Genomic DNA, 22,037 nt, shown 5'->3' on the forward strand with positions numbered 1-22,037 from the left:
TATGCATCACCTTGCACTTATCCACATTAAATTTCATCTGCCATTTGGATGCCAATTTTCCAGTCTCACAAGGTCTTCCTGAAATTTATCACAATCTGCTTGTGATTTAACTACTCTGAACAATTTTGTGTCATCTGTTAGAAAAGGAATGGTGAATAAAACGGAAAATGTCATAATGCCTCTGTATTGCTCCATGGTGAGACCGCACCTTGAATACTGTGTACAATTCTGGTCGCCGCATCTCAAAAAAGATATAATTGCGATGGAGAAGGTACAGAGAAGGGCTACCAAAATAAGGGGAATGGAACAGCTCCCCTATGAGGAAAGACTAAAGAGGTTAGGACTTTTCACTTGGAGAAGAGAAGACTGAGGGGGGATATGATAGAGGTGTTTAAAATCATGAGAGGTCTAGAACGGGTAGATGTGAATCGGTTATTTACTCTTTCGGATAGTAGAAAGACTAGGGGGCACTCCAAGAAGTTAGCATGGGGCACATTTAAAACTAATCGGAGAAAGTTCTTTTTTACTCAACGCACAATTAAACTCTGGAATTTGTTGCCAGAGAATGTGGTTAGTGCAGTTAGTATAGCTGTGTTTAAAAAAGGATTGGATAAGTTCTTGGAGGAGAAGTCCATTACCTGCTATTAAGTTCACTTAGAGAATATCCACTGCCATTAGCAATGGTTACATGGAATAGACTTAGTTTTTGGGTACTTGCCAGGTTCTTATGGCCTGGATTGGCCACAGTTGGAAACAGGATGCTGGGCTTGATGGACCCTTGGTCTGACCCAGTATGGCATTTTCTTATGTTCTTATGTTCTTAAATCTTATGGAGAAAGACATCTCTTCTCCAAGCTGAAGAGCCCTAACCTTTTTATCCTAAGTTACAAACTTAGGGCCTTATATACTAAGCATTTTTCCCATAGACGTGGAATGGGAAAAAAACCGTAGTAAATCAGGCCCTTAGATTGTAAGCCTTCTAGGGCAGAGAAACACCTACTGTACATGAAATGTCACTTACCTTGAACTCTGGTTTGGAAAAGCATGTAATTTAAATCCAAATTCAAGGGTGTGCTACTGGTAGGGTTTTACAATTTATACTATCAGTTAGGCCTCAGCTTCACCTACTGCCTGTTCTTTAAATGGGATTAAGGAAGTTTGAAGCCTTCGCACAGCTCATAGAGCAGTCAGCCACACACAATACCCAGTGGAGGTATATTGTCTAACTTTTGTTTTAGCCCTAGCTGGTGAAACTTAACTATTTTAATCCTAGCTTTATCTTAAAAGCTTAGAGAAACTTAGTTTACAGTGTAACCCTAGCATTATTTGCAGTTAGCAACAGTAACTAACCATAGACATTACTAGCAATCTAGATAATGATAAAAATATTTTCAGCTATGGTTGTAAAAACTTTAATAAAATATAAAAACAAAAAAAAAATGTTTAGCTCTCCTCATGGTAATCCAGCTCCTTATCAATCCTTAACGAATCTGACTCTTTTAAGCGAATGCTGAAAATGCATCTCTTTAAAGAGGCTTATAAATTAGCAGAACTGGTGAAATTAGACAAATTGTTATGAAGAACACAAAGCTGGTTACATCTTTAGGCTTCTTTTATTTCATAGCAACTGTGGATATTATGCTTTTTGTATCCTTAAAAGCTGTGGCACAGTGTTGGAGCCAATACAAAACCCTTTTCATTTTTGTTTTGTATTCAGTTGTATTTATCTATTTTTTTTATTTTGTCAATGATTTTATGATTGCTATTAATTGTAATTGGCCTTGAACACGATCTGGGCTTGTTAAGGAGCAGACTCTTAAGTTTCTAATAAATTCAGCTTCATCTTACAGCAGCATTTCTCTCCATCAGGCACACTCTTTGCCCAGCAGGAGTGTATGGGGTGATCAGTCTGCCTCTGCCGCTCCTGGCAGCTCTGATCTGTCATGTTTTCCTTTCCCAGGAGGACTTCTTTTACGAAGAGACAGATCTCTTGTGTGCAAAGCTCAAGGCCTTGGCGACTGATAGCAACAAGTACAGGGCCAAAACTGATCGGCGCAAGCAGCGCTCCATCTTCCGTGACGTGCTACATTTCATCGAGGTACACACTTCTCTTGCAGTTTTTCCCCACTGGGACACAGAAATCCATTTTGGTCTATGCAAGGACAGATGCATTTTAGTAACTAACCTTTTCCCAGAGACAGACCTTCAAAAACGAGGGGTCAACTGTCTCACGAAAGAGCCCTAACTAAGATTCAGGTAGCATGCTCTGATGTGATCCAGGTTTAGGAGGGTGTACGAGGAGTGTTCAGAAAAAAAACCTTATAATGAATGCTGATAAAGAGCAAAATGGTCTATCAAGTGTACCCAGCAATTTTTTAGGGTACCAGTATCTTCCGCTCCATGCAGATTACCCCATGCCTACTGTTAAGGGTGCCAGTCGTGTTAACTGCCGTTTCCCTGTATGTACCCACATCAGTCCAGACTCCTCGGTTTTGCCTTCCTGCCAGCAGATTGAGACTGAAAGTTTCACTGGCACTATATATAACCTAGTGTGCCACCTGCAGTTCCTCAGTATTTCTCTGTCTTCAGCAGATGAAGGATGGCATAACCTGCAGTCCTGATCTTCCATATTTCTTGATTCTTACTTATTTGATAGGGATTTTACATACTGGTGGGTAAATGACTAGATCAACTGGTTTGTGAGTTAAAAAAATAAATAAATAAAGAGAAATCAAAGGTTTTTTCAGTCAAGGAGTACAGATTGCTCTATATAAAAAAAAAAAAAAACCCCCAAAAAAAAAACAAAGGGCATAAAGAAGGGGCCAGTTTAAGTTGAAGCAGGCACCGCTGGACCTTGGGTCTTGCAGCTTGAATACCTGGAGTATTTAGCTACAGCCCGGTGACTAGGGGGGATTTACCGGTAGGCCGGTCCCTCCCCCTACATTCAGCCAGAGACGTTTCAATTCCTCTGTGCCATGGGACGTTTCATTCCCCTGCTGCACAAGCTCTGTTTAAAAAAAAAAAAAAAAGAAACAAAGATACCGAGTGAGCCTGCTTGTTTCCTGGGTCTCCAGAAGGGGTGGATTTTCTACCCAGCTGATTTTTTATTTGCGGCTGCACTTACCATGCCACAGGGATCCCAGTGCTCAGCCTGTGGGGAGCCAGCAGCGCGGCTCTTCTGCGATGGCTTGTGCTCGCAGTGTATCCCCGGGGGAGAAGGCCCTTCAAATTTGCCTCTGGAAGGCAAAAGATTATCTCTTCTGTGGCCGCAAGATGTTGGCAGAAGTTGGTAGGATCGCTCTCAACGGCCGGCCCTGTCCCCAAGAAGCGCGGGAACGGCAGACATTTTAGGTGCCTCACTCCCCGATGCTGCACAGGCCTTCGGGGGAGGGGATTTTCCTCCGTCTCCTAACTTAAGCCCTGAAAGGCCTCTCATTCCGGCATGTGAGCCTCTGCCTCCTTCTCCTCCTCCTGTGCCTGCCTTAAAGAGACCACCCTTTTTCATCACAATTTGTTCTGTTTCATAAGGCTTATATGGAGGCAGAGGCTGATTTGCTTTGGCAAGAACTTTCTCCAGCAATGATACCCAGGCCTGCGGACAGTCAGGAGGCGCTCAGGGCCCGGATACCCCATGCAGCCCCTGATGCAGGGACGGTGCCACCTCCCCAAGACCCTCACGCTGCGGACCCGGGTGATGGTGTGGATAGTGCCACCCCAGTTGAGGAGGATGATCTGCGGGTGCTCCGGTTGTTTAGAAGGGACGAGCTGGATCCTCTGATACTGCATGTGCTCACTGAACTCGATATTCCAGCTCCGCAGTCAATGGCAGATCCTTTCCCGGGGGATCCTGTGTTGTCCAGTCTTTGCGCTCCTCCTAGGATTTTTCCTTTTCACCCGAGCCTTTTACAGCTCATGACTCGGGAATGGGACACCCCGGAAGCCACTCTACGAGTTAGTAGGGCCATGGAGATGCTTTACCCGCTCCCAGATGAGTTCTTGGAACTCCTTAAGGTTCCTAAAGTGGATGCAGCTGTCTTGGCCATCGCTAAGCGCACCACAATTCCAGTAACAGGAGGTGTTGCCCTCAAGGATCTCCAGGACAGGAAGCTCGAGGTTCTTCTCAAGCGGATATTTGAGGTATCGGCACTTGGCGTTAGGGCAGCCATCTGCAGTAGTCTCATGCAGAGAGCCACCCTTAGATGGATACAGCAATTGCTTACGGCTCAGGAACTGCCTCCGGCAGAGGCAGAACAGGCGGACCGGATGGAAGCAGCGGTCGCTTATACAGCGGATGCCCTGTATGATCTCCTGAGAACCTCCTTGTGCACGATGTCATCGGCTGTGCAGCAAGGAGATTGCTTTGGCTGCTCAATTGGTCGGCTGACGTCTTCTCCAAGTCACTGCTGGGATCTTTCCCGTTCAAGGGCAAGCTCTTATTCGGAGACTATCTGGAAAATCTTATTAAGGACTTGGGGGATAACAAGGTTTACAAACTGCCGGAGGACAAGCCCAAGTCTACTTGCCCCTTCAGTTCTTTTAAGGGTCATTTTCGGGGACACCGGCATTTTCGGTCTAGTAGGTCTCCATCGTTTCCTCCTCACCAGGCGCCGTCGAAGTCCCAGGCTTGGGCCCGTTCCTTTCGAGGCAGATGGCCTTCCCGGGACGGAGCCTCCCAAGGATTCTCCGCCAATAAATCTTCCCAATGAAGATGCGCCGGCCCATTCCTCCATTCTGGTGATCGGGGGTCGCCTCTCTTTCAGGAGGAATGGGTCAAAATCACGTCTGATCAGTGGGTCTTAAATATTATAGATTGCGGTTACGCTTTAGATTTTGCTTGCCTGCTGCAGGATCTTTTCTTGGTGTCTCCTTGTGGGTCTCGGGCAAAACAGCAGGTGGTGCTCCAGACCCTGTTTCGTTTAAAGGATCTGGGAGTGATCATCCCAGTTCCGCCGGGCGAGTGCCGGACCGGCAGATATTCCATTTACTTTGTAGTCCCCAAGAAAGAGGGCTCTTTCCATCCGATTCTGGACTTGAAGAAAGTCAACAGGGCGCTTCGAGTTCCACGTTTTCGCATGGAGACTTTGAGATCCTTAGCAGCTGAGGGAGCTCAGCGATGAGGATTTTCAGCAGCTTCTCTGCATGCGGAGGAGATCGGGTATTGGTTCCCTGGCACTGAGGAACCGTTCCCCTGCTTGCTGTTGAGGTGTTGGTGGTGCCACAGGTGCAGGGTGGAACAGCATGTACATGTAGCAAAAGTGGCATGGCGGGGGGGTGGGGGGTATCTGCATCGAGCATGACTGCACCGGTAGAATAAGCCTTGCAGGTGATTGGGTCTAGCGCTGAGGCTTTCCACGTCAGTGTGGAAACAGCCATTTTTAATTTCATAGCAGTGTCGGTGGGAGAGGCAGGGGAATCCCCACCTTGACTGTTGCCGGCAGTTCCCTGTCCCACAGAAATGCAGAGAGGCACTTGCACTGAGGAGGAGTCTGGTTCTGGTAAAGGTCTGCTACCGCTTTTAATTTGTTTATGTGCTAAGTGTGTTTAGTGAAATGCTGGCTATTGGCCCCAGTTTCCATGGATTCTTGGCCAGTCAAGAGGCCTAAGCTATTGAGAAGCTCTTCAGGCCAATTATTTTCGATGCCTGATGTTAAACCAATCCAGCCTAGACGTGCTGAAGGTTCAGGCAGGCTTTGCTTAAACATGTGGTAGACCACAGCAGTGGTTCTTTTCCCGAGTGCGTAGGCATGTGCTTGCATTCTCACCACATGGCAGTTGCATGCGCGGGGACCTGTGTTCTTAAGGCCACGACCTAGATTTAAGCACATACATATGCGACCTAGACTTGAATAAATATTTCCGCAGGCACTTGTGTAAGTGTACGACCATGGCCTATACGTGTGCATTTTTGTGCATGTACTAGTGCAGGTACGACCGCGACCTAGTTTTGAGCGCATATTTGTGCGTATCCTGGAGGGATGTGCATGTATGCCCGGGAGGCATTGGTATGGGCACAGGAGGCTGCCTAGAGCCAAAGTTCAGGAGAGCTAGGCACTGGGGACAAACAGGTCTAGGGTTCTTGCTATCTGTGAGGCTTGCCATCTGATAGCAATTCAGTCCTCACTCTTTTTCAGTCTGTATCAGCAGTTTAGAAGCTCAAAGCGATTTGATTATTACAGCTTTTGTCCATTTTGGGACATTCCCTCTGCCTATGGTGTCTTTGGAGAGGAGTGGAGTGGGAGGCAAGGCAGTCGTCAGTTCTCCTCCTCCCTTGTCCTCGAGGGCAGAAGCTTCCCCAAGAGAAAGAGGTTGGAGAGAGCAAGTTTGGGCCTATGGGCGCTAGTATAGATCCATCCTTCTCCTGGGTGGAATGTTTCCAGGACATGCAGATCTTTCTGCAGGGGCATCAGCAAAGGCAAATCAACCTACTTATGTAGGGATCATGTGCTCAGCCCTCCCATTGGTCAGTTACAGTGGGCAAATGCCACAGGGAGGCTGTCCCTGGTAATGTTCAAGGGGCTGTGGATCATGAGACACTGGAGGTTTCTGATGGGGAATTGGCTTTCTCACCTCTAGAAGAGGGAGAAATTGCATATGATTGAGAGCCGCTTCGGACTCTGCTCAGATTTATTTCTTTTTTCACAGAGGTGTCTTGCTGAATTAGTTGACTCGCACTCTGAACACGCTTGGTGTGGCATGAGTCTGTTTGTGCAGACCCTGAGCATGCTTAGTGTGATTGGAGGTCAATTTTAAATTAAATGTCCTGTTTCTTTTCTCTCCGTATCCTATTCAAGAGATATTGGATTTAAAGAATGTAAACTCTGAGATCCGTCATAGCGGCAGTACGCAAGGAAGACTTCTTGGCATCTCTTGCCTTGATAAAGGTGTGTCTGCACATAGCCATCAGACCAGAGGTTCCGGAGGATCATGGTCCTAAGGGAACATTTTCAGTTTTGAGCCCTTCCCTTTGTCTGGCGATAGTTCCATGTACCTTCATCAAGGTGATGGTGGTGAGGGCAGCCACATTGCAAAAGGAGGGTGACTTGGTGTATCCATATCTGGATGACTGGCTCATTCATGCAAAATCAGATGATCTCTGTCGACAATCGGTACAAACGGTACCAATAAGCTTGAAGTCTCTAGGATGGTTACTGAACCTAGCAACAAGCCATTTAGTTCTCTTACAAGCCATTTAGTTCTCTGGAGTATCTGGGAGCTCAGTTGGACACACTGGCAGAGAGGGTGTTTCTCACCGAGAGAGATTGCTGAAATTGCAGAGTCAGATTAGGCTTCTGCTAGAGCTTTTGGTACCCAGGGTCTGGGACTGTTTACAAGTCCTGGGTTCTATGGCATCAACATTGGAATTAATGCATTGGGTGTTTGCACATATGTGGCTTCTGCAGAAGGTTCTTCTCTCCTGCTGGAATCTGTTATTGGAAGAGTTTCATCTTCCTCTTCCACTGAGAGGGAAGCCAGGGACAGTCTTTCATGGTAGCTTGCTCGCACCAGTCCCAAGCATGGTGTGGAATTGGAGATTCCGAATTGGTTAATGGTCACCACGAATGCAAGCCACTGTGGATGGAGGGCAGCGTGGCAAGATCAGTCGGCGCAAGGCCAGTAGTTGAAACAGGAGGCCTCATGGTCTATCAGTCGGTTTGAGACGAGACTGGTGCATTTCACATTGCTTGCCTGTCTGCCAAGGTTACGTGACCATCCAGTAGGGATCCTATTGAATAATGTGGCAACAGTGGACTACATCAACCAACAAAGCAGAATCAAGAATCAGGCAGTGGTTCTAGAGGCCTCGGAGTTGATACTCTGGGAAGAGCATCACTTGGAGCGGCTGGCCGTGTCTCATATCGCCAGAGTGAACAACATTCACGTGGATTTTATCAGTTGGATACCTGGGAATGGGAGCTGTCAGAGGCAGCGATGTGTCTAATTCACAGAAGATGGAGGTGACCTGACCAAAGTGAGCACCAAGATGTCATGGATTTTACAGCTGCTGAACTGTACACGGTACAAAGAAATTGGAACACTGGTGCTGCCATGGATTCAAGGGATTCTTCTTTGACTTCCCTCCTGTGGCTTCTGATGGACAAAGGATTAAGGGCAGATAGAGAAAAATCTGGGCAACGTGATCCTGGTAGCTCCAGAATGGCCACATTTGACTATGCTTCCAGATCTGATCAACATGGCCCTAGACGGGCCCCTGAGGTTCGGACATTGATCGACTGTTTTCCACTAGAGCCCAATATTTTTGGGTCAGGCGGCTCATTTCTGTCTCGTGGCTTCACTTCTAAGAGGAGATGTCTGAGATGGAGGGGATATTCCAAAGCGGTTATTTCCACCTTATTGCAGGCTTGGCGATCTTCTACGTCCTTGACTTACGTGCGAATTTGGAGGATCTTAGATTCCTGGTCTGCTATTGACAGAGTGCAGCCTCAGTCTGTTCAGGCTATGGTGTTACATATTTTGGCTTTTCTACAGAAAGATTCTGGTCAAGGGACTGGCCTTTAACTCTCTGAGAGTCCAGATAGCGACTAGGTTGTCTCTTGGGTAAGGTGCAAGGGTATCCTCTGTCCACACATCCGGATGTTATGTGGTTCCTTCATGGAGCTAAGAACTTTTGTCCTCAGATGTGGAACATTTGTCCATCTTGGAATCTGAATCTAGTCCTTAGAGGATTGTGTGAGGCTCAGTTTGAACCACTAAAGAGAGCTATGGTTAAGGACTTGACTCTTAAAGTGGTTTTCTTGGTGACTATTTGTTCAGCCAGGAGAATTTTGGAGCTCCAGGTGCTGTGTCGAGATCCCGTCCTACAGATGTCTGATTCAGGGGTATCTTTATGCATGGTGCCTTCTTTTCTGCCTGAGGTAGTCTTGGTGTTCCATCTTAGTTAGACAGTAGAACTTCCAGCTTTTATGGATTTGGATTCCTCTGTACCTCATGTGGGGGAGCTTAGACTCTTAGATAGGAGGCATGCATTATTGAGGTATCTAAAGGTCACTTATGATTTCCGTAGATTGGATCACCTCTTTGTAGTGTGAAATGGTCCAAAGAAGGGAAATAAGTAGTCTAAGGCTAAAATTGTGCAGTGGCTGCAGGAAGCGATCGAGTTGACTTACATTTCTAAAGGGCACCCGCTAACGGGGTGGTTTAGTGGCATACTTGACGCATTCTCAGGTAACTTCCTGGGCTGAGTCACAACAGGCATATCCACATGAAATTTGCTGGGCAGCTACTGGGAAGTCATTGCACATTTTTGCTAGGCATTATCGCTTGAATGTGGGGGTTCCGGCTTCCGTGTGCTTTAGTTGGTGTTCTACGAGTGGAACTCTCCAGGACCCACCTCAGTTAAGGGGAGCTTATGTTCATCCCAGGAGTCTGGACTGATCTGAGTATGTACAGAGAAAGGAAAATTGGTTCTTACCTGCTAATTTTCATTTCTGTAGTATCACAGATCAGTCCAGAGTCCTGCCTATTTACTGGGGGGAGAGTTTGCCGTTCAAACTGTTGCTTTATATATAGTGTTGGAGGTTTTCAGTGCTGATATCTTATGTTAAATTTGGAAACAAGTTTTCCATTGTCTTTTTGGGAAACTTTACCTTCTGGCACGTTGGAGCGGTCCGAGTTTTCTTAGAAATTTATGGTTGCTGTCATCTTGTGTTGGGTGTACTGGTCAATACAGATGGTACTACAGGTGGCACTCTGGGTTATGTACAGTGTCGGTGAAACTTTCTCTGTCTCCATCTGCTGGCAGGAAGCAAAACCCAGGAGTCTGGACTGATCTGTGGTACTACAGGAACAAAAGTTTAGGTAAGAACCAATTTTCCTTTCTGTGCAAGTTATGTCCAAGCCTTCTGCCAAGTGAGTAATAAAAGAATCTGACCATTAGACAGTTTCTTTTTTGAGGTATCAGTTACTTAGTTTTCCTGTTGATCTACTGACTCTGACACAACCTACTGATGGTAATTTGTAAGGGTTGACTGTGCAGTGCAGGGAGCTTGCGTTGCACCATGGCAGTGCTGAAGGGCTGCTCCATGGTAGGGTAGATACACTGATGAGCTTTTCTTTATGCCTCACAGAGCAGTGAGTGCCATGAAGAAACGATAAAGTTTGGTCTGGAGTGTATGTATGTGGACAGCTGGGTCAGAAGAAGATCTTACAATGCCTTCAAAGAAATTCTGGGCTCAGGAGTCCGCCACCACCTGCAGGTATGACTGGAAAGAGGTGAAAGTATTTACATGTCCCAAGAACGCCATTAATGGGATTAATGATGATTAAGGTTAAAAGTACCAACTGAAAGCTGGTAAAGGTTGGAGTATAGTAGATCTCGACTTTTTAAGCCTGAGACTGAATCCCTTCTCTCTGCCCAGCAGAGGGTGATATTCCCATGAAGGGTCTGAGACTGAATTCCTCCTCTGTCTCCCTGGTTGAGCAAGGTATACTTTTCTTAGGGCTGAATTACAGCTGGAGATATGGTGGTGCAGTCTTGCTGACTTCTTCCAGAAGTTAACATAGGAATGCACACTAAAGCGTTCCCTTACACTGGAATTTGGGAGTAAGCCCCCCTGACAGCTGTTAGGCTCTGTTAGTATATATGTGTATTGTGGGAGGCAGGGAAAAACTCTGCTGTTGCTGTGATTTAATTAACAAAGGTTTCACTTTTCAATCAGAACAACGAGCTGCTGCGTGAAATCTTTGACCTGGGCCCTCCACTGGTGCTGGACGCAGATACTATCAAAGCCAGTAAGATCTCTCGGGTAGAGAAGGTATGTGTAGCAGCAGGACCCGAGCCCCACATCCACTTTCTTGGGCAGCTTTTTCATTTCCTCGTGCCAGGGGGATGGCTCTATAGTTATTCTTCTTACAGATGATTGCGGATAGAATGTCTATCTGAGATGCCTGCTATCTAGCTTATATATGGAGCTAGTGTAAGGGCCTATCAAAACAATGAGAAGGGGTTTATATGCGAAATTGCTCCCCTGACCTCCCCCCTACCGCCAGGAACACATCTTTGTTATCCATGGTTAGAAAGTACCTTCACTTATTGCAGCAGGTACAGTACATGCACTGTCGCACTGTGCATGTACTTTTACTCACACAGAGATCAGATGGTGTTCCAAAGCATGTTTTAGACAAAGACACACACACACATACTCATCCACAGGAAAGACACACACACACATACTCATCCACAGGAAAGACACACACACACATACTCATCCACAGGAAAGACACACACACACATACTCATCCACAGGAAACACACACACTCATCCACAGGAAACACACACACATTCACAGGAAACACACACAAAAAAATGCAGCCTTTTCATCGTATGAGAAAAACATTTTGATTGGGTTTTGTTTTCAGTAAAAGTTAAGGCCCAAGTTTTGGTAGTTTAGCAAAAGTTCATTCTAAGAAACAAAATCAATCATTAAATGTTCCGAAAAGGCATTGCAAATATACTTTTCCTAGCATGTAGCCAAATGGACTCAGGACCAATGGGTTATGTGCTCCCCTGCTAGCAGATGGAGTCGGAGTCAGGTTTCGAAGCTGATGTCACCTTAGATATACCCCTGCAGTGACCTCATCCACTCAGTATCTCTCCATCTCCTAATAGATGTGAATGTGCTACCCCCCCCGACACACCAGCATTAGTGTTTAGTGGGATTGCAGTATTCGTTTGAAGAAGAAAATTTACCTTTAAATTGGAGAAAGATCGAGCTTCTCTCTCCTGCACTACCTAATGGTCCCTTCTCCAGTTGAGAATTCCCAAGGTGATTTCCGATATTCCTCAGAGGTGTGTCTTGGTCTGGTAGCCAGTTCCCAGCGTGGACTTTGCTGCTAAAGCAGCTGAAAGGCAGCGGGTGCAGGAAGCCAAGCGCGGTGGTGACCACCTAAGCCCTTTCCCCCCGCAGCTGGAGACCGTCTCTGTACTCAGCTGTAAGCGCTGAGCCCAGATAAGTAAAAGTGAGACTCCTCTGATTCAGAGACGTGGAAGGGCTCCAGTAAGTCTTTCCTCAGGTCTCTTACTCGGCGTGCCGTATTGTCGACATTCCCTATGCTATTGAGGTAAGGGAAAGGGGTTTCTGAGCAGGTTGAGCGGCCCTCCGATGGATTACGTCCCACTTCAGGCTCGGTGGGCACTCTACGTGGCAGGCTGCGGCGGCGCCATCTTGCACATAGTTTGGTGCGGCACCATTTTACCCCCAAAGACCGTCAGTGCAGGCCAGCCCTACTGTGCCTAACGCGCACATAAGTGCACGCATACTTGTTTGCATACCTGCGCGCATAAGTATATGCAAACATTCGCACACAACCAGATGCTTATACTTACGCACTTCGGGGAGGATTTATGCGCGCTCGAGTCCAAGCGCTAGCCGTCTGAACGCACAAGCTACAGTGAACAATTACTCCGGCAACAAGAAGCACAAGCGACACTCTTTGTGCTGCCTGCCATATTAGGGCTGCACAGTCTGACCTAGAATCCTTCCCATGCCAGCACTGTGAGAGAGCCCAGGAAGGGCTGGACTCTCAGAACTTCTCCAAGCCCGGTCCCTCCCAGTCGGAAGACCAATCAGCCACGACCTTATCTGGTGGCACCCCGGATCTGAGCAATCCTGGAGCTGCATCCTCCTTGAGAAGAGGGCAGTTCAGCGGCGCCTATCCCAGTTCCTCCTGGGCTAGGTATGGAGCTGGCGACCTTTACTTGGGTGGAATTCTTTCAGGGCCTTTAAACCTTTGTTCAGGCACGGTCAGCTCCTGCCCCTGCCCGGTCTGAGCCCCTGCTGGGAAGGCCTCATCCTCCCAGCCCTATCAGCATGCCTCAGGTCATGCCTCACCTCACCAAGGATATCTCTGACAGGGACTCAGACACCATGGACGATGATGGGGATGCAGACTCATTGGAGGACGGGGAAATCCCTCTAGGCCTGGAGCCATACCGGAACATGTTATGGTTTTTCCACAGAGATGACTCGCCGGTCCTGGTATCCCAGACCCTGAAGATTCTGGGAGTTCTTGGCACAGAACCTATGTTGGAACCAAAGAGGAATCCCATCCTGGTGTCCTAGCAGATGCAACCTCCGCCAGAGGCGTAGCCTCAGTGGTAGCAGCCAGAAGACAGCTATAGCTGCAAAATTGGTCAGCAGACACAACCTCTAAGGCAAACCTCACAAAGATGACCTTTAAGGGATCCCTCCTATTCGGAAGCAAATTGGAAAAGTTGGCCATTAAGTGGGGTGAATCCCCAGTGCCATGGCTACCGGAAAATAAGAAAGAGGTCGCAGCACCCCTCGCCCATGAGGGGTTGGAGCAAGGGCTCCCAGTGCTTTCGGCTCTACAGAAACTTATCCTTTCAGGCATCTCGACCCTCGGGAAGGTCTCAGTCCTTTCGGAGTCGACAACCAAAAAGAGGAACTGGCTCGGGCTCAGGTTCGACCCGAACTTCCCAATGAAGTTTGGCTGACCCATCCTGCAGTTGAGTGTGTGTGTGTGTGTGTGCGCGTGCCCTGTGGATGAGGAGATAAGGGGTCAACTATCCCCTCTTCTATCATTGGTGGGTCGAGATCACGACGGACAAATGGGTACTGGACATCATACGAGAAGGATTCACTCTGGAATTTTGCAACAACCCTCGTGATGTCACCTTGCCACTCCCAGCACAAGAAACTGACAGTGGAATGTAAGTTGATAAGGCTCCTCAGTTTGAGGGCTATAGGTCTGGTACCTACACCCCAGGAAAATATGGGGCGTTATTCCATCTATTTCATTGTACCCAAGAAGGAGGGTTCACTTCACACCATCCAGGATCTCAAAAGCGTCAATCGTCATCTGTGGATAATTCACTTCTGCATGGAAACTCTTCGCTGTTTCACAATGGCCATACAACCGGGAGTTTTTAACCTCCCTAGACCTCTCAGAGGCCTTCCTTCATATCCTAATCCATCAAGACCTTCAGCGTTTCCTATGCTTTTGTGGTACTGGGCCGCCACTATCAATTCAGAGCGTTGCCCTTCGGCCTGGCAACCACCCCAGGACATTCTCCAAAATTATTGTGGTCATGGCGGCGGCGGCACTGAGGAAAGAAGGGATCCTGGTGCACCCTTACTTAGACAACTGACTGATCCGAGCTAAGGCGTTGGAAGAAGGCCTCCAAGAGACCAAGTCCTTGCTTCAGGAACTCATTTGGATCGTGAACATGGACAAGAGCAGCCTCAAGCCCTCCCAGTCCTTAGAGTACCTGGGAGTCCGGTTCGACACCAAGCAGGACAAAGTCTTCCTCCCTCACTCAAGGATAAGGAAACTGATGTGATAAGTGCGTCGGTTGACGAACACAATTGCGCCCCAGTGAGTGGAGCTATCTCCAGGTCCTTGGCCTGATGGTGTCAACTCTGGAGATAGTTCTGTGGGCGAGGGCACACATGCAGCCACTCCAACACTCCCTGCTGTCAGTTGGAACCCACTGTGTCAAGAGTATTCGATTCACCTCCACCTACCAATGGAAGTATGTTCTCGGCTCCAGTGATGGCTATAAGAAGTTCATCGAAGGAAGCGTGTAAGCCTGTCACCTCTGAACTGGCTAGTCCTCACGACGGACATGAGTCTCCGAGGGTGGGGAGCTCACTGTCAGGAATTGACAACCCAGGGGTGATGGAACAAGGAAGAGGCGCACTGGAACATAAACCGCCTGGAAGCCCAAGCTGACAGATTAGTATGTCTGCATTTCAGCCACAGACTCCAGACAGGCAGTTCGCATGATGTTGGACAATGCAACAGCGGTAGCCTACATTAGCCGCCAGGGAGGAACCAAAAGCCACCAAGTCTCTCTGGAAATAGACCCCCTTATGGAATGGGTGGAGTTAAACCTACAAGGGATCTTGGCCTCCCACATTGCGGGAAAAGACAATATCAGAGCAGATTTTCACAGCAGGGAGAGTCTGGATCCAGGGGAATGGGAGTTGTCGACCAGAGCCTTCTAGCAGATTGCTGGGGCCTCCTATTCATCGACCTACTGGCCACATCACACAATGCGAAGGTCACCCGGTTCTTCAGTCATAGAAGATATCAGCACTCCCAAGGGAACAATGTCCTTGTCCAGACTTGGCCAGAGGAGGACTTACTGTATACCTTCCCTCCATGGCCTCTGCTGGGCAAGGTCATTCACAAGATCGAAAGCCACAGAGGATTAGTCCTTCTGGTAGCTCCCAGGTTGGCTCAGATGCTCTTGGTATGCAAACATGCAGAGGCTTCTGGTGGAGAGCCCCACTATGCCTCCCCCCTTCTTCAACAAGGCCCGATCCTTCATGAGGACCCAACTTGATTTTGTCTTATGGGTCTGGCCCTTGAAAGGGCTTGCCTGATGAAGCGTGGATATTCGGCAGCAGTAATCACCACCTTGCTCCTTGCATGGAAGTTCTTGACATCCTTGGCAAACGCGTGGATCTGGAGAATATTTGAGGCCTGTTGTGAGGTACGCAGACAACCAAGATCCCCATGATTCTGGAATTTTTACAGGACGGCCTGAACCAAAGGGTTGTCCCTCAACTCTTTGAAGGTCCAGGTGGCGGCTCTCTCCTGTTTCAGGGGCGAGGTGAATGAAGCCCGTCTGTAAATGCATCCAGACTTGGCCCATTTCCTAAAAGGGGTTAAACACTCCGACCACCCTTAAAGTGGCTGGTCCCCCTATGGAACCTCAACCTAGTATTGGACTTTTTAGCAGGGCCTTCCTTTCGGCCGCTGCGCAGTCTCTCTGTACACCTGTTAACGCAGAAGATTGTGTTCTTGGTGGCTATATGCTCGGCTCATTGCATCTCTGAACTACAGGTGCTGTCATGTCGGGAGCCATTCCTCCACTTTACTCCAAGAAGTTTACAGCTTCGCACCATTGCTTCTTTCTTATCAAAGGTAGTTTGAGTTTTCACCTGAACCAGTCCATTTCCTTATCGTCCCTAGATAGACGCAAGGACACAGACGACTACCACCTCCTATGCCACTTAAACGTCAGTAGGCTTTTAGTACGGTACCCAGAACGTACAGAACCGGTGCACAAGACGGACCGCTTGATGTTCTTCACGGTAGAAGGAAACAAGGCGAAACGGCTTCACGAGCTACCATAGTTCGCTGGATCAAGGAAGTGATCAAGGGAGCTTTACCTCTTCAAGTAAAAGCTCATTCCACTAGGGCCCAGGCAGTATCCTGGGCGGAAGCTAAGCTATTGTCTCCCATCGATATCTGTCAAGCAGCGATATGGTCCTCCTTATACACCACCTCCAGGTTCTATCGCCTGGACGTAGCCTTTGTGAGGGCAGTGCTAACCGGACTGCGGGCAGCCTCCCACCCCGTTCGGGAGTAGCTTTTGTACATCCCATCTGGCTACACGCTAGGAAATGGAGAAATTACTTACCTATGGGCCAATACAGTAAAGCTCGCTCAGGCAGAGCGCACTGTTAGCCCCCGTTTGGCCGTGTGTTTTCGTCGTGCTATTTTTACCCCTTATACAGTAAAGGGTAAAAGCACAGCCAACCCCCCTGAAACTAATAGTGCCCGCAACATGCAAATGCATGTTGATGAGCCTAGTAAAATGTTGTCAAGCCACACATTTTACTTTTAGAATTAACGCCTGCCAAACCCGCTGACGGCCGCTGCTTCTGTCAAAAAGGCGCTAGGGATGCGCTAGTGTCCCTAGCGCCTCCTTTTTACTGTGGGCCCTAATTTGCAAATTGTTGCTTCCTGAATCACGCATCCAGGAGAGTGGCCTGGGCGTGCGTCGGGAGTGCTGGCGCTTGCCGGCTCTCCCGTGTGTTTTTCTGTATCTGCCCGCTAATAATTTCGTTTTCCTTAGTGTAGAAAGATGGACTGAGCATCCCGCCCACGACACCAAGAAATCGCCCAGGAGGTGAATCTCAATTCCAAGAGGTTACGGGTAAGCCGTTGCCCTATCCCTAGATCAGGGTATCTATAATATTGCTGGGATTCAGCACTTATGTTTGGTTGAGTACAGTTACGGTTATCCAGTTTTAATCAAGTTTTAATCAAGTTTTTCAATAGTGTCCACAATGGCGTTTGAAAAGAATACTGAATAGCTGAGGTTACTGTAGGGGTATATCTAAGGTGACGTCTGCTTTGAAACCTGCTAGTGGGGGAGCACATAACCCATTGGTCCTGAGTCCATCTGTCTACACCAAGGAAAACAAAATTATCAGGTAAGTAATTTCTCCATTGCTCTCCATAGGACGTCTGTGCATGCAGTGCGTCAGCTCTGTGCAGGTGCTGTGTGCATAACTTTAGGCACATACCCACACACACAACCTGGTAAGCGCAGGAGATAAGAAAAACTGGGCATACGGGCTGTGCGTACACCCCGCCTAGGCGCTCGAAATCTGTGCGCATAAAATTTTAAGCGCAAGCTGATAGAACACACAGTACCACCGCCAATGGCGCCAGCAGCCAAGAAACATAAGTGCCTTTCTGTCAGCGCTGCTTGTCATATTAGAGCTTCACAGTCTGACCTGGATTTCAACTTATGTCAGCACTATGAGGAAGCCCAAGGAGAGCTGGCCTCCCCAGACTTTGCTAAGCCTGACTCCTCCCATTCAGAGGATGGGTTAGCCACTGCCTTAACTGGAAGTACCCCAGATCTGAGCATTTCCTTGACTGGGTCATCCCATGGGAGAGGGGGAATTCAGTGGCACCTACCCCAGTACCTGCTGGGCTAGGCATGGACCCAGCTGCCTTCTCTTGGGTGGAATTTTTCTAGGGGCTACAAGCCTTCACAGGTGCAGTCTACTACCTCGCTTGCCTCTGTCCGAATGGAACCTCAGCTGGTAAGCCCTCCCTCTCCCAGTTCTATCAGCAGATAGGGACAAAGAGGACTATCTGGAACACTTGGAAGAAGGAGAAATCCCCCCCGAGGTTGGAATCGTATCGAATCATGTTGTGGTTCTTTCATAGAGACGAATTGCCAGCCTTGGTTTCCCAGACACTGAAGATGCTGGGAATCCCTGGGACTGATTCTATAATGAAACCAAAGAAGAATCCCATTTTGATCTCCCTGTGGGAAGCCTCTTGCTACCTTTTAATACTGGAAACCATCCAGGAGTCGATTGACCTGGAATGGGATGCCCTAGAAGCAAACTTTAAAGGGAGGCGAGCGTTAGAAGCTCTATACTCACTGGATCCGGAAGTGAGAGGGCTTTGTGTTTCCCTAAAGTGGATGTGCTGGTCTGTGCCGTCTCTAAGCGAGAAACTATCCAAGTGGAGGGAGGAATGGCCTTAAAGGATGCACATGAAAGATGGAGTCCATCCTTAAACAAGCCTTTGATGCAGTAGCAATGACCTTGCAGATTGCTTCTTGTTGTGCCCTGTTAGCTCGTTCAGGCCTACTCCCGACTTGAGGGTGAATTCCAGAGCAGTTATGGAACCCGCCGCCGCCTTTTTAGCAGACAGTCTTGGATCTAGTCCGTACTTTGGCCAGAGGAGTGACCTCAGTCGTAGCGGCCAGAAAACAGCTGTGGTATTGGTCAGCAAATGCAACCTCCGAGGCCAATAAAAGATGCCTTTTAAAGGATCACTTCTTTTTGGAAGAATTGCAAAATCTGGCCAGTAAATGGGTTGAATCACCAGTCCCCCGGCTACCGGAAAATAAGAGGAAGCAGTTAAAGCGCCCCTTGCCTATGAGGGTCTGATCCAGGGGCTTCCAATGTTTTCAATCCTACAGAAACTCAACATTTCCGAGATCTCGACCTTTTGGGGGGTCTCAGTCCTTTCGTAGTCGACAACCCAAGAGAGGGGCAGGTTCGGGTTCAGATTCGTTCCGAACCCCCTTATGAAATTTTGCCAACCCACCCTCGGAACAAGGAGATAGAGGGGCAGCTGCCCCTTTTCTATCAGCGATGGGTTGAGATCACTTCAGACAAATGGTTACTGGAGGTCATACAAGAAGTATATGTGTTGGAATTTCACAGCATTCCTTGGGACATATTCATGATGTCTCCTTGCCACTCCCAGCACAAGAACCAGGTAGTGGAGATTACTCTTTTAAGGCTCCTCAGGATGAGGGCTATAATCCCAGTACCTGCGCCCCAGGAAAATACGGGGCGTTATTCCATCTATTTCATCATACCCAAGAAGGAAGTTTCCTTTCGCCCAATCCTGCACCTCAAGAGTGTCAAATGACATCTACAAGTGAATCATTTCTGCATGGAAACCTTATGCGCCGTGATAATGGCCGTACAATCCGGAGAGTTCTTAACCTCCCTGGACCTATCGGAAGCCTGCCTACATATTCCAATCCATCAAGAACACAGTTTTCTACGCTTTGTGGTACTGGGGTGCCATTATCAGTTCCAGGCACTGCCCTTTGGCCTAATCACCAACCCCAGAACATTTTCCAAGATTATGATGTTCTTAGCGCAGCATTGAGAAAAGAGGGGGAATCCTGGTTCACCCATACTTGGACGACTGGTTGATCCGGGCCAAGTCTGTGGAAAAGAGTCTCCAGGTGACCAACAGGGTGACCTCCTTGCTTCAGGAACTCGATTAGGTAGTAAACCTGGACAAGAGCAGTCTCAAGCCTTCCCAGTCCTTGGAATATCTGGTAGTCCAGTTCAACACAAAGCAGGGCAAGGTCTTCCTTCCGACCATGCGAATTAGTTGATGTCCCAAGGGCGTCAGTTGATGAGCACGATACGCCTGATGGTGTGGAGCTATCTCCAAGTTCTCAGTTTAATGGTGGCAACCCTGAAATTAGTACCGTGGGCAAGGGCACACATGTGACCACTTCAGCGCTCACTGCTGTAATGTTGGAACCCGCAGTCTCAAGTCTATTTGATTCACCTCCACTTACTGATGGGTGTATGCTCTCTGCTCCAGTGGTGGCCGCAGGAAGCTCATCTGAACAGGGTGTGCCCCTGTCCCCCCCCAAACTAGCTGGTCCTCACAACAGATGTGAGTCTCTGGGGCTGGGAAGCTCACTATCAGGAACTGTCAGTCCAGGAACGTTGGACCAAAGAAGAGGCCCTCTGGAACATCAACTGCTTGGAAGCCTGGGCAGTCAGATTGGCACATTTTTGGGCCTACCTAACTCTACACTACGTCCACTTCAAGTTTTACAAAATACAGTGGCGCAAATTTTAACAAACACTAGAAAAAGACCATATTGCCCCAGTATTAAGAGTTGCATTGGTTACCTATAGAACAACAAATAAAATACAAAGCATTATATATTTTTGATAAAGTTCTGTATGGTGAAATGATGGAATGGTTGAATACATCTATCAGATTGCACGTTCCACAAACAGAACTAAGATCAGCAAACAAAGCTTTGTTAATAGTACCCAATATAAGATTGGCGCATTTGAGTGAGGTGAGGGATCACTCCTGATCCGTTGCTCGACCTAGATTATGGAATCAGCTACCAACAGAATTAAGGCTACAGCAAGACAGAATGAGATTCAGGAAAGAATTAAAAACATGATTGTTTTTCCAAGCATATGAGTGATATCAAATAAGGAAATGTTGAACCTTTTTATTATAGATTGAGGTGTTAGTTTTAGTTGTATTTTAAGGATTAATTTCAATATTTTATTACTGTTGTATTAAGTTATAGTTAACAATGTGAGTTAATTTTAATATATGTTTGTTCTAATTTATGTTTTATCTCATGTGAACAGTAGAGATGGAATATAACTGTGTAACGGTATATAAAATTGTATAAATAAATAAAATAAAAATAAAATGTCTACAATTCAACCACAGACTCCAGGGTCAAGTGGTCCGCGTGTTGTCAGACAACACAATGGCAGTAGCCTGCATCAACCGCCAGAGTGGAAACAAGAGCCAGCACGTATCACAGGAGATAGATCTTCTTATGGAATGGGCAGAAATACATCCACCGATGATCTCAGCCTCCCGCATCACAAGAAAAGACTACCTCAGAGCAAACTTTATAAGCAGGGAGAGTCTGGATCCAGGAAGAGTGAGTGTTGTTGGCCAAAGCCTTTCAACTGATAGTGGATCGCTGGGGTCTCCCGTCCATCGACCTGCTGGCCGCATCTCACAATGCGAAGGTTCCCCAATTCTTCAGTTGCAGAAGAGATCCGTGGTCCCTGGGGATCGACACTCTTGTTCAGACCTGGCCGGAAAAAGAGTTGCTTTACGCCTTCCCTCCGTGTCCCTGCTAGGCAGGGTCATTCGCAGAATTGAGCACCACAGAGGATTAATCCTACTAGTAGTTCCAGAATGGCCCAGGTGTCCATTGTATGCGGACATGTGGAGACTCCTGGTGGAGACACTCCTGTGCCTCCTACCACACAGTGTCCTGCTACAGCAGGGACCGGTCCTTCATGAGGATCCGAATTGATTCTGTCTTATGGTCTGGCCCTTGAGAGGGCTTGCCTGATGAAGCGAGGATATTCTGCAGTGGCAATTGCTACCTTACTCTGTGCTCAGAAGTTCTCTAATTCCCTAGCATATGTGTGGGTCTGGAGAGTATTTGAGGGCTGGTGCGAGGAACGTGGTGGCCCCCCTCGGGTGGTCAAAATCCCACTATTCTGGAATTGTTTCAGAATGGTTTGAATAAAGGTTTGGCCCTTAACTCCTTGAAGGTGCAGGTAGCAGCTCTCTGCTGTTTCAGGGGTAAGGTGAACAGAACCTCCCTGTCAGCTCATCTGGACGTGGCCCGTTTTCTAAAAGGGGGTGAAGCACCTTCGCCACCCCTACAATGGCCGGTTTCCTTGTAGAATCTAAATCTGGTATTGGAAATTTTGGTAGGGCCTCCCTTTCGGCTGTTGCGCAGTCTTTCCTTGCGTTTATTAACCTTGAAAACTGTTCCTGGTGGCTATATGCTCGGCGCGTTCCATCTCTGAACTGCAGGCATTGTCGTGTCGGGAACCGTTCCTCCTGATGACTCCAGGAGTGTTACAGCTTTGTAACGTTCCATCATTCTTGCCCATGGTACTCTCGGAGTTTCATTTGAATCAGTTCATCTAGTTGCCATCCCTAGATAAGCACAAGGACGCGGAGGAATACC

The 22,037-nt window shown here is 47.8% G+C and overlaps 1 protein-coding gene across 2 annotated transcripts in view; it reads left to right on the forward strand.

The window, feature by feature from the left end:
* The window catches only part of LOC115082093 (interferon-related developmental regulator 2-like), a 99,184-nt gene that overhangs the window by 70,297 nt on the left and 6,850 nt on the right, over positions 1 to 22,037 (forward strand). For both annotated transcript variants that reach the window (XM_029586358.1, XM_029586359.1), the window contains 3 exons: positions 1,961 to 2,098; positions 10,086 to 10,214; positions 10,677 to 10,772. In XM_029586358.1, coding sequence (XP_029442218.1) covers positions 1,961 to 2,098; positions 10,086 to 10,214; positions 10,677 to 10,772 — 363 coding nt within the window. The remainder of the gene's footprint in view (positions 1 to 1,960; positions 2,099 to 10,085; positions 10,215 to 10,676; positions 10,773 to 22,037) is intronic.

This window comes from Rhinatrema bivittatum, unplaced genomic scaffold, assembly GCF_901001135.1.
Source record: "Rhinatrema bivittatum unplaced genomic scaffold, aRhiBiv1.1, whole genome shotgun sequence".
NCBI lineage: Eukaryota > Metazoa > Chordata > Amphibia > Gymnophiona > Rhinatrematidae > Rhinatrema > Rhinatrema bivittatum.